At 44.2% G+C, this 16,504-nt stretch overlaps 1 protein-coding gene across 8 annotated transcripts in view; it reads right to left on the bottom strand.

Moving 5' to 3' along the window:
- Positions 1-2,500: 2,500 nt before the first annotated feature.
- The window catches only part of PDE1C (phosphodiesterase 1C), a 620,160-nt gene continuing 606,156 nt past the window's right edge, over positions 2,501-16,504 (bottom strand). For 4 of the 8 annotated variants that reach the window (XM_045792903.2, XM_045792905.2, XM_087860923.1 and 1 more), the window contains one exon: positions 6,005-16,045. In XM_045792903.2, coding sequence (XP_045648859.1) covers positions 16,032-16,045 — 14 coding nt within the window. In that variant the 3' untranslated portion in view covers positions 6,005-16,031. Of the gene's footprint in view, positions 4,907-6,004; positions 16,046-16,504 lie in introns of those variants that run through there. The other 4 variants (XM_087860925.1, XM_045792906.2, XM_045792907.2 and 1 more) reach the window with 2 other exon arrangements.

Here is a 16,504-nt window from a genome sequence, read left to right as displayed (position 1 = left end):
GGTCAAAGCTGGAGCCAAATCATTAATCCTTCACCCACACCAAACTCCCAGGCCTAACACATCCTCACATTTAACTTGACAGCCTCCCCATAAATCAAGATGTCAGCCCAATAGGTTTTTTGTTTTAATTGGAAATGGATCAAAGAGAGTATAATTGATCAAGTGAAGTTGGCGGTCAATGGGAAAATAAATTTAAACTTTGCAGTAAATAAGTGGCCTTCCATCTGTCTTAGGAACATGGATCTTTTTTTAAAAAATATTTTATTTATTTATTTGTCAGAGAGAGAGCAGAAGCAGAGGGAGTGGTAGGCAGAGGCAGCGGGAGAAGCAGGCTCCCCGCTGAGGAAGGAGCCTGATGTGGGGCTCAATCCCGGGACCCTGGGATCATGACCTGAGCCGAAGGCAGAAGCTTAACCGACCGAGCCACCAGACATCCCCAGGAACATGGATCTTTAGGAAATCCTATACTTCAAAAATAGTGGTTATCAACCATCTCCACTTTCCCCCTGTACCTCACGGGGATTAGAAATCATAACAATAAGAGCGCCGGAGTGCCTTCTCTATTTCGAAAGCTCAGTGGATGAGCTCATGGTAAAGCTTAACTGGGTTGTGGCAGGAAGAGCTAGGAAGAGAAGGAAATTAGCATTCTCTGAGCACGTATTAGTGACGGTTCCTGCCCTACCCATGTGAGGTTAGTATTACTACGAGATGGAAAAACAAAAAACAATCCAAAACTCAAAACCCCCAGAACACCTGCGGACTTATTCTGGGCAAAGGTATGGTGGGAAGAGGGAGAGAACAATTTATACTGCTCTTTTCTTACAGGGACTGATCCTGCCTGAGAATTGGATTATATTGCAAGGCGGCTGTGCTTGGATTATATTACAAAGAAAAGATACCACTGTGAAGTGTCTGTCAGTTCTTCGTGCTTATAGGAGCAGGACCCAGAGTAAACGCCCTTTGTGTGGCAGAGTGAGTTCCTAAGCTTTAAAAATGTCTTGAGCTTGTGTGGGGTAGGGAGTAAGAGATGGATTGCTCTGTACATTCACAGGAATTTAAAGCTCAAGAGGGGAGAAAAGTCTTGGTAGAAGGAGAAATCCAAGAAGAGAGAGGAAAATCTGTGTCCAAGGAAGACACAGCTGTGGGAAATCCTCCACAAACGGAGACTGGCTGATGTTGTGGCCCGATTTTGGATTATTGGGATATTGTTGTCGTTGTTGCTGTGGTCTGGATAAATGCAGTTGTTCTGTTGTGCCATCAGCCTAAACCTGCCGGCAAAGTCCGTTCTACGCCGTAGGCTGGTGTTGGTGGAACTTTGCAAAAATAAAGGAATTCTGTGTGGGAAATAAGATGGGGTGAGCGGGAACAGATGAAGGACAGAACTGCAGGCGTAAGATGCCGGGGGTGGTCCAGCGTTCGGAGAAGTGGAACATGAGAGTGAGAAGGAGCCCTAACAGATAAAGGATGGGAGCCCGTGAACCCCAGGGGTGCAGGGAGACACAGGTGAAGGGAGAGCCGAGGGCGGGGATGTCAGGTTTCCAACTGCATGTTGAAATACACATTAAACACTGAAGTGCAGTGTGAGGCAGAAATTGGTACCTGGAAAAACAGCCAGGTGGTAAATATTATTAATTAAATTATTAGTTAAATTATTAACTTCTTTTTTTTTTTTAAGATTTTATTTATTTATGTGACAGAGATAGAGACAGCCAACGAGAGAGGGAACACAAGCAGGGAGAGTGGGAGAGGAAGAAGCAGGCTCATAGCGGAGGACCCCGATGCGGGACTCGATCCCGAAATGCCAGGATCACGCCCTGAGCGGAAGGCAGACGCTTTAACGACTGCGCTACCCAGGCGCCCCAAATTATTAACTTCTTTACTGCAGTTGGAGAACCCAAACAACCGACCCGAGGTCGTGGGACCCGTAAGGGCCGCTGCTCTCAAACTCAGAAGCCCAACTTCTTTGTACTACGCTCTACTTTTCTCCAAGAAATCATAGCAACTGTTTACTGATACTTTACCATATCCTTAGCCCTGTGCAGTGCTGAGCCGGGTAGCATTATTACTTTCATTTTACGGCTGAGGAAACGAAAGTTCAGAGGGATTGCAAAGCTTGCTAGGGCTCACAGAGGAAACAAAAGGGAGCCAAGATTTAATGATGAGCTTTTCTAGCCCCAAAGTGACAGTTCTGAACCAACTATACAGCGTAGCCTGGAATGATATAAACTGAGTTGATAACACAGGTGTTTACCTACAGACTAGCTGGTATTATGGGGTACTCCTATTAACAAATTAATTGATTGGGTGTACGGTATAGGGACAAGGTGGTTTTAAGAACACCGACCACCTATACAATCAGGAAGCCAACTGAGATGTCTGTTATGCTATTCATCTTGACGGGATATTCACGACTGAATCGTGCCAAGCGCAGGGAAAATCTAACTCTTTTCAAATGAATCTCCGAATTCTGGAGAAGAAAAAGGTGACTCATACAAGAAAGTCCTTTAAAAGCATCTTTTTATTTGCTATAAGAATATAATCTGGCATTTCTATACAATCCATCATGCAAAAACATGGTAGGCATTTTACAAGCAAAGCAGACTCTCAGTATCTGTACATTTGTTCAATCAACGTATTAGCCAAAGCTGAAAAATCGCATCTTGGGATACAAGAACATAGAAAGAGCCAACTTTCTTCCCGAGGTTCATGGCTTCTAACGTCAAGAAGCACTGCGGAGAAAGCACAACCTTGATGTCTCAGTGCCTAAGACTGAAACGTACTGGGGGAGAGACGGGGAACATCATCGATGATCCACCGGGGCGCCAGGGGGCCACTACCCATGGGCAGTTCACTGTGTGCCTGATCGGCTCTGTGAAGCAAGCACTGAGCCATCTGTATACAAACAGGGAGGAATTCCCCGAGGAGCTAACCTACTTCGGGCAGAGTAGACACTGCCAGCCCAAAGAAGGACCCTTTTGCTCTGGCACCAAGCAGGGAGTTAAGAATTACAACTGCTTTCCTAACAAAAGTCACAGTGATTTTTCTTTTTGAATAGTAATTAAATGTTCCTGAAATAGCATCGTAAAGCACGTTATAAGTAAATTGCATGCAAGTAAGTGCATGATGGGCACTAAACTCTGGAGCTGGCTCAACTTGCATTGACTGTGGGTTCCTGGAAGTGAGCTATGGTGAAAGAGGGAAGGAGAGCACACTAAACCCTTTAAATCAGACCCCAAAGGCTGTGGCTATCAGTGCACAGCTCCTCCTTTGCAGGGGTGCCTGAGAGTTCTTTCTGGATGTGGAAGGCTCCTAGTTACATCGGTCGTGCTCCTATTACTCACCGAGTTCAGCAAGGACAATCCAAACCTATGTTATCCTCAGTCTTCACCGCAAAAGACCGTGGCTGTTACGAATCCCACTTTCTAGTTAAGCAAACTGAGGCTTTTAAAGATTTCCCATTAGACCGAGGACGTACAACTAGTTATAGACGGGACAGGGTCGGTGATCAGTACTGCTGGACAGCAAACCTACAGCTTTCCACTGCACCAGAGCATTTCTGAAGGGATCAAAAGCTATTTCTGGCCTTGAACGTTTCCTTACTATTTTGTATGATTTTAGTCCCAAAGTTAGAAGTCCAGGAGAGATTCAGAAGAGCTAAAAATGCCACAGTGAAGAGAGGTGAGTTACCGACTTCCATCCCAGCAAGAGCTGCGAGAGCAGCTGAGATCCCAAAGGGCCTCAGCTATAGGGTCTGCTGGGAAATTGATCTGAAATTTAACTTAAAGGTATCTCCAACTTAATGGAGAAAAATCTGCAAGTAAGGGATTCAAAATAGATTTGGCAATTTACACCCTCCTGCCCCAGGACCATGAGACCAAAGGGACATCTCCTGGGATAGATGTCAAACCTGGAGTCTTCGAGGCAAGGGGCATCCCATTGATTTCCAGCATTGTTAACTGTACGTGGAAGTAACAAGTGAGAAGGAGTAGAGCCAAAATGTGTCTCCTGCAAACTCTTGCATTTCTAAAGGCAGAAAATGACGCCACCGGGCAAGAAGCATGCAATGAAAACCAAAGCTAGGGTCTTTATTTTTGACTTGTATCTGCTTTGTGAAGCCTCAGTTCAGAATTCTCCATAATTCAACTGCTCATCAGTCTTCTTTCCCCTCTGTGATTGTTATATCCAGAAACACAACTTTTAACTTTAGTGCATTTACTTAGAAAGTTACCTATTTACCTGATTTTTAAATATTGTAATAATCACTGTATTTAAGGAATGGACTTCTAAAAACATCTTTTCCTATTGTATTTAAAATTGGAAAAGATGTTTTAAGAGGTGCATTTCTTAAATGATTATTAAACCAATATTCTTATTGGGGCAAGTCAACTTCTAGGGATAAAAGAACTCTCAGTGGGAGGAGTTTTCTAAAGAGGGAGCATCATATAAATTCGGGTCCGATTTAGACTTTGAAAGATCTATACAAATAAAAGCCACAGGAAACTACACTCTTACTACTGGAGTCTGCGTTGACTCCCAGATCCGGGGACGGATGGGTGCATAACAGGACAACAAAGGGGAAAATCCCATAAGGCCTTCACTTTGCCTTGGTGGAGTTGACCACAAAAGCACCAGCCCCCAAGGCCTCCAAGGGTCTCTGAAGCGTATCCCACTGTGGCTGGTGAGTGCTGAGAGGCAGAGGAGCGGGTCTCCCCTTCACTCCCTCTCTTCCCCTTGACCTATTTTCTGTTCCAGTTATGTGAGATATTCTGAATCTTTTTCAGTTTGATCCTCTGATCCAGCATCTTGTACCTCGCAGGATGCTCATCAGTTTTCTTTGGGACCGAAGGTACGTAGGAGCTAGATGCATAAGCAGGGCGTTTAAAATGACGCAGAGGAGCCTTGATGACTGGCGGCCATGCAAAGGAAGACAGACAACCATTAGCTTCACCAATGACACGGCACAACTTGAACACTGGGGGCAATCTGCTCTCCCTAGACCCGTCTGTTTCCTTCCAAACCAGGAAACAAACACGCTGGGCCCTCACCGGGAATCTTAACTGCAGAGAGATGAATAAACACATTCTCACCTTGGTCATTTACTTAAAATAAAGACGGACAAATTCCTAGAGATAGACAGTGATGACCCCAGAATACAAATGTTTTTCGACAATGAATGGATGGGGCTAAGGAAGTGAGGGGGCAGCGCGATCACTTTGGGGAATAGCGAAGCGAACACAGGCGAGCGGAGCCGTACGATGAATCAGCATTTAATGTTGGATATATCAGCTTTTGGGGTTGCAAAGTAGTACACGATCCTGGAGTGCCAAAAAAAGGACATCACTGAGAACGTATCTGCCACACACATGTGTATCCAAAGTATTTTTTTTAAACTCTTAAAATTCAGTAAAGGGAAATAAACAACCCAATTTACAAAGGAGCAAAAGATCTGAACCGGCTCCTCACTGAAGAAGATATGCATAGGGCAAGAAAGCTACCATTGACGTCATTAGGGAATTGCAAATTAAAGCAGCAATGATATACACTACACACCTATTAGAATGGATAAAATCCAAAACAGAGTGGAAGACACCAGTTGCTGGTGAGAACGCAGAGCAATAGGAACTCCCGTTCTTGCTGGTGGGGGTGTAAAGCATTACTTTGGAAGCCTGTTGGACAGTCTCTTATGAAGCCACTCATGCGTTTACCCCATGCTCCCGCAGTTGTGCTGCTAGGTATTAACCCAACTGATCTGAAAACTGATGTCCACATACAAGCCTGCACGTGAATTTTACAGAACTTTATTCATAATTGCCCCAAACTATAAGCAGGTATTCCTTCAATAGTTAATTGGATAAACACATTGTAGAACATTATACAACGGGATGTTATTCAGTGATGAAAAGAAATGAGCAGTCAAGCCACATAAAGTACTAATTGAGTCCTCCTCCCTGTGACCCCCTGTGCGCTGCCCCCCCCCCCCACTGGCCCCACCTCTTCCCCTTCTTGGTCCCGCTGCAGAGCACTGTCCGTGAGACAGCGTTAAGAGTGAATAGAATAATCAGGTTAAAGGTATGAAGGACAGAGCTGGTGCTGAGTCATTTCCTCAGACACTTGCTCTCAGTGAGGCATTTCTAACAGCACTTACAGGGCTGGCAAAGAAAGGTAATAGGTGGGTCAGCTCGAAGGGCTCAGATTGGGGGACAGATCCATGAAACAAAAGGTGACCCTTGTGAAAACCAGTTTCCCAGCTCTCTTCCAGTAAGATCAACCAAAAGATCAGAAACAACTTAAATATACAATCATAGGGGTTGGTTAAGTTCTGGTACATTCTTAAAATATACTACTGTGATACTATGGAGAAGTGATATAGATGTCTATTAATAAAAATAGAGGTTCATGTAATCCTGTTAAATCGAAAAAGCGGTAAATATAATCTAATCTCATTACAATAAAAATATATCAGTATGTGCACAGGAAAATCCAGAAGATCATACATTTAAATCATAGCAGTGATTATCTCTGAAGAGTATAAACATGGTTTTGGTTGGTTGTTTCCACATTCTAATTTTTCTATGAGGATCAGGTTTTGGTGATGCAACTTTTGAAAAAGAAACACACTGCCAAAAATTTCTTCCATAGAACCAATCATACGTCAGAGCTATTCTACAAAATCATATGTTAACAAAAAGCCAGCAAAACTGAGGTCACTTTGGGCGTTAGTACAAGATATCTCAGACAGCTAAAAGCTGGCTAGACTTTTCCGTGTCTGTAGACTAACAGTCATTCGTTGACTTCTTACAGCACTTCGGTGTGGCTGATAGAACAGGGAAGAAAACAGACCGAGATCCCTGCCCTCGTAGGACTTCCACTCTAGTGACCCCCAACTGAGACTCGTCACTTTGCTTACGGAAGAAAAAGGTGCTCAGGCCTAATAAGGGATGCTATTACTACTGTAACACCCACACGAACTTTGCCTTCTGAGTTAGGCTAACCCGTAGTAAAGACTTTCAGCAAATGGTCCTGTAGCGACATAATAACAGACATGCAGAAGAACAGAGAAGTTGTTTTTTAAAGACCTCAGAGCACTTAATTCTGCATTTTATGGTAAACAGCACAAAACACTCTATGAACAAGTGTAAAAACAACCCTGTTACCCTGGAGAACGGGGTAGAAACAAGAGAGGCTTCAGATTAAAAGCTGCTTGTTGCAAATGTCTGGGCTAGCTGATTTACTGCTCTTCAAGTCACAGTCCCTCTCCATATTCATTCTATTTTCGCTACTCAGCATGAACCCAGCCAAAGTATTATTGAATGTCCCACTTCTCAGCAGGAAGAAACATTTACCGTTTGCTGGAATTCTGATTGTCTGAACAAAAACTCCCCTTGCCACTGGAGTCACTGCAAATAGAGTCGAACCTGCTGATAGAGCTCGGCTCCCCACCAAGATTGTGGAAGTACTTATATGCCTGCTGTCACCCTTACTCCAAATGTTGGAAAAAAGAAAAATTCATACAGTGCTGTTTTGTATGCATTCATTGCCTTTCCAGTCTGCAGGGGAACGTGATTTGATGGCAGAGCAAAACAGCAGAACCAGGGATAAGGACACCATCTTGAATTTAGTGGCGACCTTGGTTCTGGGGCGCTGACATGGCCTCCTAGGGCTCTTTCATTTGTCTACTGGCTGTTTCTGAGAAACTGGAAGAGGATCTGACCCTTCCCTTGTCAACGACTACACACGTCCCACAGCTGAACCCAAGCAGTAGTGTTAAAATCCACCCCTCCTTCTCCAGGGTAGAGAAGAAGAACCAAACTGGGAACAGAATCCCCTCCCTTGCATATGCTTGACTATTAGCAAGTTGGACCTTTTTTCTCTGGGGGACGTATTCACAAAGTCTGCTCTCATCTCTTAGAGCAATTTACTTGGTGGAAATGGTCTAATTAGCTACTGAAGATTTGACAAAGGCACATATGACTGCACAGAGCCTGAACTTGGGAGAGCCATTATCTATATTACTTTCAAATGTACTTAGGAAAAGAAAAGTGCAAGATAAAAATCGATACGTCACCATCCTTTATTTCACAATTACACACGATATTTTTCATAAAAGCAACACTCTTTAAGGAGTTTTAATCCCCATTTGTTTAAATCTCATCTTTCTTGTAAATACCACAGTTCTCCCAAAAGTGTGTATGATCTTCTCCCTTTCCTCGGCCACCACCGGCCCTATCTGTTTTTCCCTCTCTGTCTCTGTCTTTGAGCCCGTTTTCCTTGGTGGCTACTTTTCTTGTGGCGTGGGGGACGAGTGTATAGAATTATTCTTCAGAAAATAGATGCAGATTCAGTCCTACATCAAATTAATACGGTTGTCAGTTCAGGTACTGCAACGTAAAAGAGGGTTTTTAAAGCTCTTTAAGATTATATTAGTCTACTGTTTCTCAAAGTGCCCTTCAATAAAGTTATGGGTGTAACAGGTATTGCTGGGGGACAGGGAGGTTCCTTAGTCAAATTTAACTGGGTTTAAACTACTATCTTCATGGCAGGACTTCTCAGACACCTAAATAATGGGGATGTGTATTAGGAATCCTCAAGAAGGGCCAACAGCATGTGGTTTTTCTCAACATCCTTAGGCTAAAGAGCTCCCTTACGGGGCATCTCACAGAGTGCTCAGCAGAAAACACTCTCAGAAAAGACTGGCCTAATTCCTTATCCTTATCTTACGATGTCATATCATGTACTATCCTAGATCCCTACCTCAGGACACCTCGTTGTTTTGCACTAAGTGAAAGCAGGCCACAGAAACTATCACTAGTCCTCACCTATCGTCGGTCCTGCCTAATCTTCCATGGGTTAAAGAACAATCTGTGTGAGAATCTGTCTCTGTTCTTCGATCCTCTCTGACTTCCTGGTGATCTTCGGCAACCACTCACGCAGCATGGTGGCTCCACATGGAGAATTTCTGAATCTCTGTTGCAGGGCACTACCCCTGAGGGCAGCAACCTGGTCTGCTCTTAACTTCTGAATAAATGCGAATATTAGCACCTTCTTAAAATAAGAAGTGCTGGATGTATGTTTTCTGCCCTTTCAAAGATAATGTCATGATATGACCTTTGGGGGAAAACAACATTTCCATTATAGACATTTTCTATCTGCATTCTCTCACACACACACACACACACGCACAGACAACAAAATAAAAAATAATCATTTGTCGCCTCTGAAATGTTGTTTTACATGAAGAATAAAATCCCACTGCCATACATTTCATTTCTAAAATCAGTGCCTACTTGTGGGATCTGCCCGAAAGCTGATGGAAAGCTCTTACAAAAATGCACAACAATCATTCACGAGTTTTGAATTGCAAGGGATTGGAATGCTAACATCTGCTCCATCAAGGATGGAATGGTGTAAGAACCGAGCTTGTGATTTTCATTTCGGGATTCGCCATGGTAAAATAGTTAATGATATCTGACAATACATTGTGTACAAGGCACAATGCTAAGAATTTAATATGAACCAGCCTTTAATCTTCTCTACAATCCTATGAAGCAAGCACTGTTATCACCGCCCTTTTTGGGTGAGGAAAACTGGGGCTTAGAGAGCTTAAGTAACTCGCCAAAGCCTACACAGCTGGCGTGCAGGAAGTCTGGATTCTGGATTCAGATCCAAGCAGCTCGACTTCAGAGCCTTCACCTGATATTTAAAGTAACCCTGGACCAAAGTTCTGAGTAATTTTAATAACTACCATAATAAGTTAAAAGAGTCAAAATGGTACCTCATTTACACTCTCAGTATTTGAGTCTATAATCTGTGTAATACACAGGATTCTTGACCAGGTTCGTTAGTAGATTTAGTCACACTTCCCCCAGAGCAAAAGCAAATCACCGTCCTCCGCCCCCGACACACACTTAATATAATCTGTGGTCGTAGCTCAGGAAGGAATTATATAAAGGTCCCGGCTAACAGGTCTCTTAAATAACTGCATTTGTCTCTTCCTTCACTTATGCCAGGTTGGAATGTTCCCAGGAATTCCTAAAGTCACAGCCACTGTTGATCTGTTGATAAGCAGTCAAGCCAAGCAGAGCTCCAGGATCTTGGGTGGAATGTTGAATTCCGTGGTCCTCACTCTGGCTGCAGATGAGAACCACGTGGGAAGCTTTTAAAAATCCCAACGCTCAGGTCATACCCCAGATCCATTAAAGCAGAATCTACGGGGGTGCGTCTGAGACCTCAGAAGTTTTTAAAGCTCTTCAGATAATCCCACTGTGTGTGAGTTTGAAAACTACTGTTTTGGTTTCTCCAAATATCTCCTTCCTTATTTTCACCAACGAAACAATAGTAGTAATGTTTTGCACACACTGAAAGTGTTGTGTAAACTGTAGAGAGCTAGCCAATGTTGCTGCTACAGCTTGATCACAACAAACGGCCTGGGTGGGGAGGAGTCTTTTACGCATCTGTTAAGGTTACGTGTGGTCTTCAGAATTATGCTTTTTTGTTTTTTCCCTCCTGTCCTCCACATTTTGTTTTTCCTGTTGGGTTTACCATGAAGACAAAAGCTCTGAGAAATGAAAAGGCATTCTTTTGTTGGAGAAAGCAACTTTGGAATGCTATCACTTGAGGACTGTAAGAAGACCCGTGCCAAGAAGAGCCAACCCTGAGATTAGCGACTGTGTTCTGAATAAATCTCACATGTGGAAAAGGAAAAACTAAGACCAGACAAAGAGCACGTTCCTGAGGTCTGACTGAGGGGTAAAAGAAGAGTGAGAGGTTTGCAGGCAGAGATGTAGTTTGAAAGCCTGCTTCCACACTCCTGTTTTTCTCTTGGGCAAGTCACTTTGCCTGCAAACTCCAAGTTTCTCTGCCGCAGCCCGAGTGTAACAGTGTTGCCTCTCTCTCGGGGCTGCTGGGAGGACTCAGCCAGCCTGGGCGTGTCAAGGATTTCCTACGGTGTCTGGCATAAAGAAGGCCTTAGGTTCGTGATGACTTCTCTTAAGATCGTCGTAGGGATAGTGATCATGTCCAAGGGTAACTCCTAGTGATAAAGTGGGACTAAAACCCTGAACAGACAGGATGCCAGAAGACTTCTAGGACGGGCACTGACATTTCTTGCAGGACTGATTCTGGGCTGCTAGTTAGGGTGTTGCTCAGTTTGAGACAATTTGGAGACAATCTGCCTGATGTTCCTTTATGCTTCTGGATTCGTCTCCCCTCTGGACTTTTTCTAGCTTCTTTCTGGGGTATCTTTTCAGATTATCCAGAATTCCAAACTACGCCTATGTCTGATTCTGACCAAGGCAGCCATGTTAGCTAATTCGGCATGAATCAGTGGCATTTTGAAGGTGAGCTCATGAGAAAACACAAAATCAGCCCAAAGACTCCACTCAGTGTTAGCATCAGCTCCACAGAGGGCTCAATCAAGAAGGCTTCATCCCATTCCCAAGGCAGAAGCACACCCTTGAAAACTCTAGCATTTGGCTGAATTGGCCTTCCAAGCTGGTCTTTTCCTTAAGGGGGGAGTGGAAGATAATAATTTGTTTCAACAGAAAAACAGACTTCGTTCTTTGTTCATTATCTAGGCTTCCCATGAGATACTTTATTTTAATTTTTTTAAAAGATTTTATTTATTTATTTGACAGAGAGAGAGACAGCCAGCAAGAGAGGGAACACAAGCAGGGGGAATGGGAGAGGAAGAAGCAGGCTTCCCACTGAGCAGGGAGCCCAATGCAGGGCTCGATCCTAGGACCCTGGAATCCCAGGACCCTGGGATCATGCCCTGGGCCGAAGGCAGACGCTTAACGACTGAGCCACCCAAGCGCCCCCCCATGAGATGCTTTAAAAAATGAAAGTGAAATATAACAACCTTTTATAAACCCAAGGCTCTGCTGCTTAAGGAGACTAGTAGCATGGTCTCCGTCCTCTGTACTCTTCAGTGTTTCCACATCCCTTACTGCAGCCGCCCCCACCCTTGGAAGGGGCCAGATTCAGTTCTGTCTCTACCCCCTTATGACTCGGGCACACGATTTCAGTTTCCCACTTAGAAAACAGAGCTGAGAAGTCTCACTGCAGAGCGCTGTGATGAGGAGGAAAGGAAATCATGCACGTGGAGCAGCGAACATGGTACTGACACATAGTAGGTGCTGCCTTGCTCTTGCTTTCCATCCCTTCCTCAAATGAAGATCCCACAAGTCAGGAATTAGCTGGAAGATTTGCAACTGCCAGGAAATTCAGTAGCAGTATACTTCCCCAGCTAGGGAATTCATCTGTCTCCTCAAGACACAAACAGCATTATACTGAGGCCACACTACTCCGCGTCCCTTCCTTTCGTAGAAATACAATTTAGCAACATTAACCCAGCCGGAAAATCACTCGTAAACCATGCGCATTGGATGTACTGCTGTCTGAGGTGATGATCAACACTTAAACTCCTCAGGGTGTATTTTATATTAAAACTACAATAATGAGGAGCGCCTGGGTGGCTCAGTCGGTTGAGCGTCTGCCTCCAGCTCAGGTCATGATCCTGGGGTCCTGGAATCGAGTCCCGAGTCAGGTCAGGCTTGCTGCTCAGTGGGGAGTTTGCTTCTCCCCCGCCCCACTCGGGTTCTCTCACTCGCTCCGCTCTCTTTCTCTCTCTCTTAAATAAATAAATAAAAAACTACAATAATGAAACCCATCATCTACATTTTAAATGACGGTGGTCCTCCAAGGACTTTACCTTAAGGAAATGAGAATGCTAAATAATCTACTGGTTCCATATTTTCACCTCACAGAGCGACGAGCACAGAAAGAGGAAGCCTGCTGTCTGAGAAGCTACCAAGAAGGAGCTGAGATGACACAGCATGATCCAAACCACTATCTAGGATAGAAAGATGACCCCATCAGCATTTCCAGGTCCCCAGAGGAACCTATGTCTGTAGGAAAAAGATAAACCACATGGTTTTGCTCCCCTTCACCCAGCCCGAAGCTGTCTGCTTCCACCTGCTGGTCTCAACCCGGGCTGCACCTCAGGTCACCTGGAGAGCTTTAAAGTTTATGGACGCCCAAGCCCTCCCCCCAGGAGTCTCTGAAGCAATCCATTGTTTTAAGGTGGAGGCCAAGCATCAGTGTGTTTGTCGTGTCCAGTGATTCTAACGTGTATCCAGGTTGAGAAACACTGGCTTAAGTGCCAAGTTTGTTCTGAGACTAAGTCAACTTACATTTCGGTATAAAGGGATGCCACGGGCAGGGGCAAGCTCTTGTCATTACATGCAGGAGCTTCCAATCCTTGGCCACGTGCTAAGATCTGTGACAAGAATTGAATCCATGAAAATCTACTTTGGGGACAGGCGGTGTGGTACTGTTATGAGAGAAGCATGGGTGGGGACAGCACATCACTGGGTTAAGCTATTACTGGTTGTAAGATTCTAAGGAGATAAACTATTCGGGGACTCAGGTTTTTTGGTTTTGTTTTTCTGTTAAATGGGAAGAATAGTAACCACCTGCCTGGTGCTGTAAGGATTTTCAAGGGGATGTAAATAAGATAATGTGTATACAGTACCTTGTACACTTGCGGACTGCCGGCATGTCCTAGGTACTTGCTATGTGGCTACCATGATCACATAGCACAGGGGAGGAACGGCCATCACTAAGGGCCTTTTAATGGTGTCCTCCCTGATGGATGTCTTTTTTTTTTTTTAAAGATTTTATTTATTTATTTGACAGAGATAGAGACAGCCAGCGAGAGAGGGAACACAAGCAGGGGGAGTGGGAGAGGAAGAAGCAGGCTCATAGCGGAGGAGCCTGATGTGGGGCTCGATCCCAGAATGCCGGGATCACGCCCTGAGCCGAAGGCAGACGCTTAACCGCTGTGCCACCCAGGCGCCCCCCTGATGGATGTCTTATCCTAGTGTAGGAAAGTCATATAATTCCCTGCACGACTGGATAGTACTACATGAAAGACCTTACCAAACAATGAAGAGATTAACTTAATAAATTTATTTGTGAACATTTGGCAGAGAACACACCGTTCTGAGTCACGAAAGACTAATTATCCAAAATGTGCATGTATATATGGACACATGTATCAGCTACCTGAGGGAACCACATCGCCGAAATTAAGAGCCATTCGAAGCAAAGCAAAACCATCTAGCCCACATTCTAAACTATTTATACAATATACAAATATGGACGTTCATGCCATCACTTTGGGCAAAGCCTAACCATGAATGTGAATGAATGCTGCAAATTCTGGCTGGGATGGGAAGTGCGACTTAGACAACCAACCAGGATGAAAGAAGTTTCAGTCCCTGAAGTCTAATTTTGATGCAATTAGGAAAATAACAAGGGCACTTTTGATTCTTAAGACTCTTTGTATTTATTATGCTGAGGCATAATAATTCTTCAAGTCACCTTCATTGGAAGCTATTCTTAAATCACTGACGCCCTGATTTTTCCAATGCTTCTTTATGCTTTACCCCACAGATCATTAATTCTGGTGGCAAACCTCATGGGGATAGGGACTGGGTGTTATGCACACTTGCATCCTCAGAATCTAATCACAGGACTGCTAACAGTTGGTGTTAAGAAATATTTAATGAATGAGTCAACTACTCTGTATCACACTCGATAACCTTCATAAATCTCCCACTTACTAAAGAATAAATGCATCACTTAGAACACACACCAGCTGGCAAAGCGGATCGGCATCTACAGACCCTGACAGCTCCCGCTTGCCTCCCCAGTGTCTTGATAACCAGACCTGCTGCCCATGGTTGCTCCAAGAGGGTGCTAGCGAGTTCCTTCCCTTTGAAGTCTCTAGTCTGAAGCCTGAACACTCTTGCTTTAGACAAACACGACAACCTCAGCTCATTTCTACAGTCTTCCTAGAGTATGGAGAGGCACTGAGGCATGGTGTTCGAACCCCTCTCCCTCCGACAAAGAGGTGAAAGAGGAGGAGCAATTAAGTGAGGCTGGAAAACAAGTTCTCTTCTTATTCAAACACAACGGCTGGCTATTAAATGCCCTGCGACCTGATGATTTAATGATTAATAGTTTCATTTAATAAAATTACTATTTTAATTAATAAAAAGAAGAACAAGAAAGTCCTCCCTCAAGGAGGGATCACCTTCAATTTAGCTCTTTCATTTTGTTTGCTCCAGCAGGCCCAATGTATGTGAGGCATGCTGTTTCAAACGAGAAAAATATTTTGGAGAAAAGCTAAGTTTTTTCTTGAGCTTTTTCCATCCATGTGTGTGGTTTTCCACGTGTGCATATGAAATGGGAAGTGTAAGGCTCAGTCAGTAACTCTGCCCTTTGTTCATACCGACAAGGACCTATCTCAGAAGAAGCCTGCAAAGCTAAATTTCAGGTTTCCAGAGCCCTGAAGTGCTAAATCAATACATCACAAATGAGCTCTGATCCAGTCCGTAGTAAGAATGACAACCGCCATGCCTCAAACTGAACTCGAGAGAAAAGAATTACAAAGAGAGCACTCCCTGGAATCTTCACTTAAAAGACAGTGCGGGATCCCTCTGCACCCATAGGTGCACCTGAAATTAGTGCAGGGGTAACTGGTCTAATCCGCAGGCAGGGTAAGAAAGCTGTCACCGTGTGGACTATTTGGCATCAGTCTTTACCCGTGAGCAATGAAACTCAAGCAAAAAGCATAGGCTTGCCTTGCCTTGCTCCCTGCTAACTTCGGGCAAGCCACTTACCCAATTATGCTTCATTTCCCTAATTTGTGAAACGGAGATAAAGTGCGTTCCTTAGAGAGTTGTCATGAGGATCAATGGAGGTAATACATGTTAAGAATCTAGCATTATCCCTGATAGTTAATAGATGTGCAATACATATCAAAGTATTTATTATTAAAAACCTGTATTAGGGAGATCAGAAGTTATTTTTTGAAGTTTACCATTCAATAACTTATAATACACATAATACTTAGTCTTGGTTAAAAAAAGAAAGAAAGAAAAGGAAAGAAAACATAAACTTCCTAAAACGTCTTCAGACCTCAGAGCTGGTCAGTTCTCTTCTGAGGAATCCTCCGGATGGACGTTTTATCCGTAGTCCCCTAGAATAGGACACATGACAATGTCATTGCAAGCCAGCTGGCATCTCAACACAAACTCTTTCTACGTCAGGCACAGAGATGAGAAGCAGAGCTGTGTCTACTGCCAACACTACGGGGCACGCCAGCAGCCGCACACACAGAGGAGCCAGCAGCTATCTGCATCAGCGGAGGTGACGGTACTGTACCTTTCCATCTAAGGGTCACTCCCGGAAAGTGATGTGACTGAGGCGCCCTGGGGAATCTGCTCAGAAGTCAGTCACTGACTAGGCTCCATCATTAGCAGTCAGGACTGGGAGTAGTGCGGAAGCTCTGGGCCACTCCTCCAGTGAGAGCCAACATTTCCTCAGCTCTCCACCATTGACAGCCCACCCACGGAGCATGACTGGGTTCACAGACCTCATGGGGCATGCTCGAAGGTGGTTCTAGAAAAAAATCAGCTGCAGGTGCTATTATTTCACT

The sequence above is a fragment of the Ursus americanus genome, chromosome 3, assembly GCF_024610735.1.
Source record: "Ursus americanus isolate L20-20 chromosome 3, mUrsAme1.1.p, whole genome shotgun sequence".
In the NCBI taxonomy this organism is placed as follows: domain Eukaryota; kingdom Metazoa; phylum Chordata; class Mammalia; order Carnivora; family Ursidae; genus Ursus; species Ursus americanus.
Note: the sequence above shows the minus strand (reverse complement) of the source record. Positions and strands in the feature narration are given on the sequence as shown.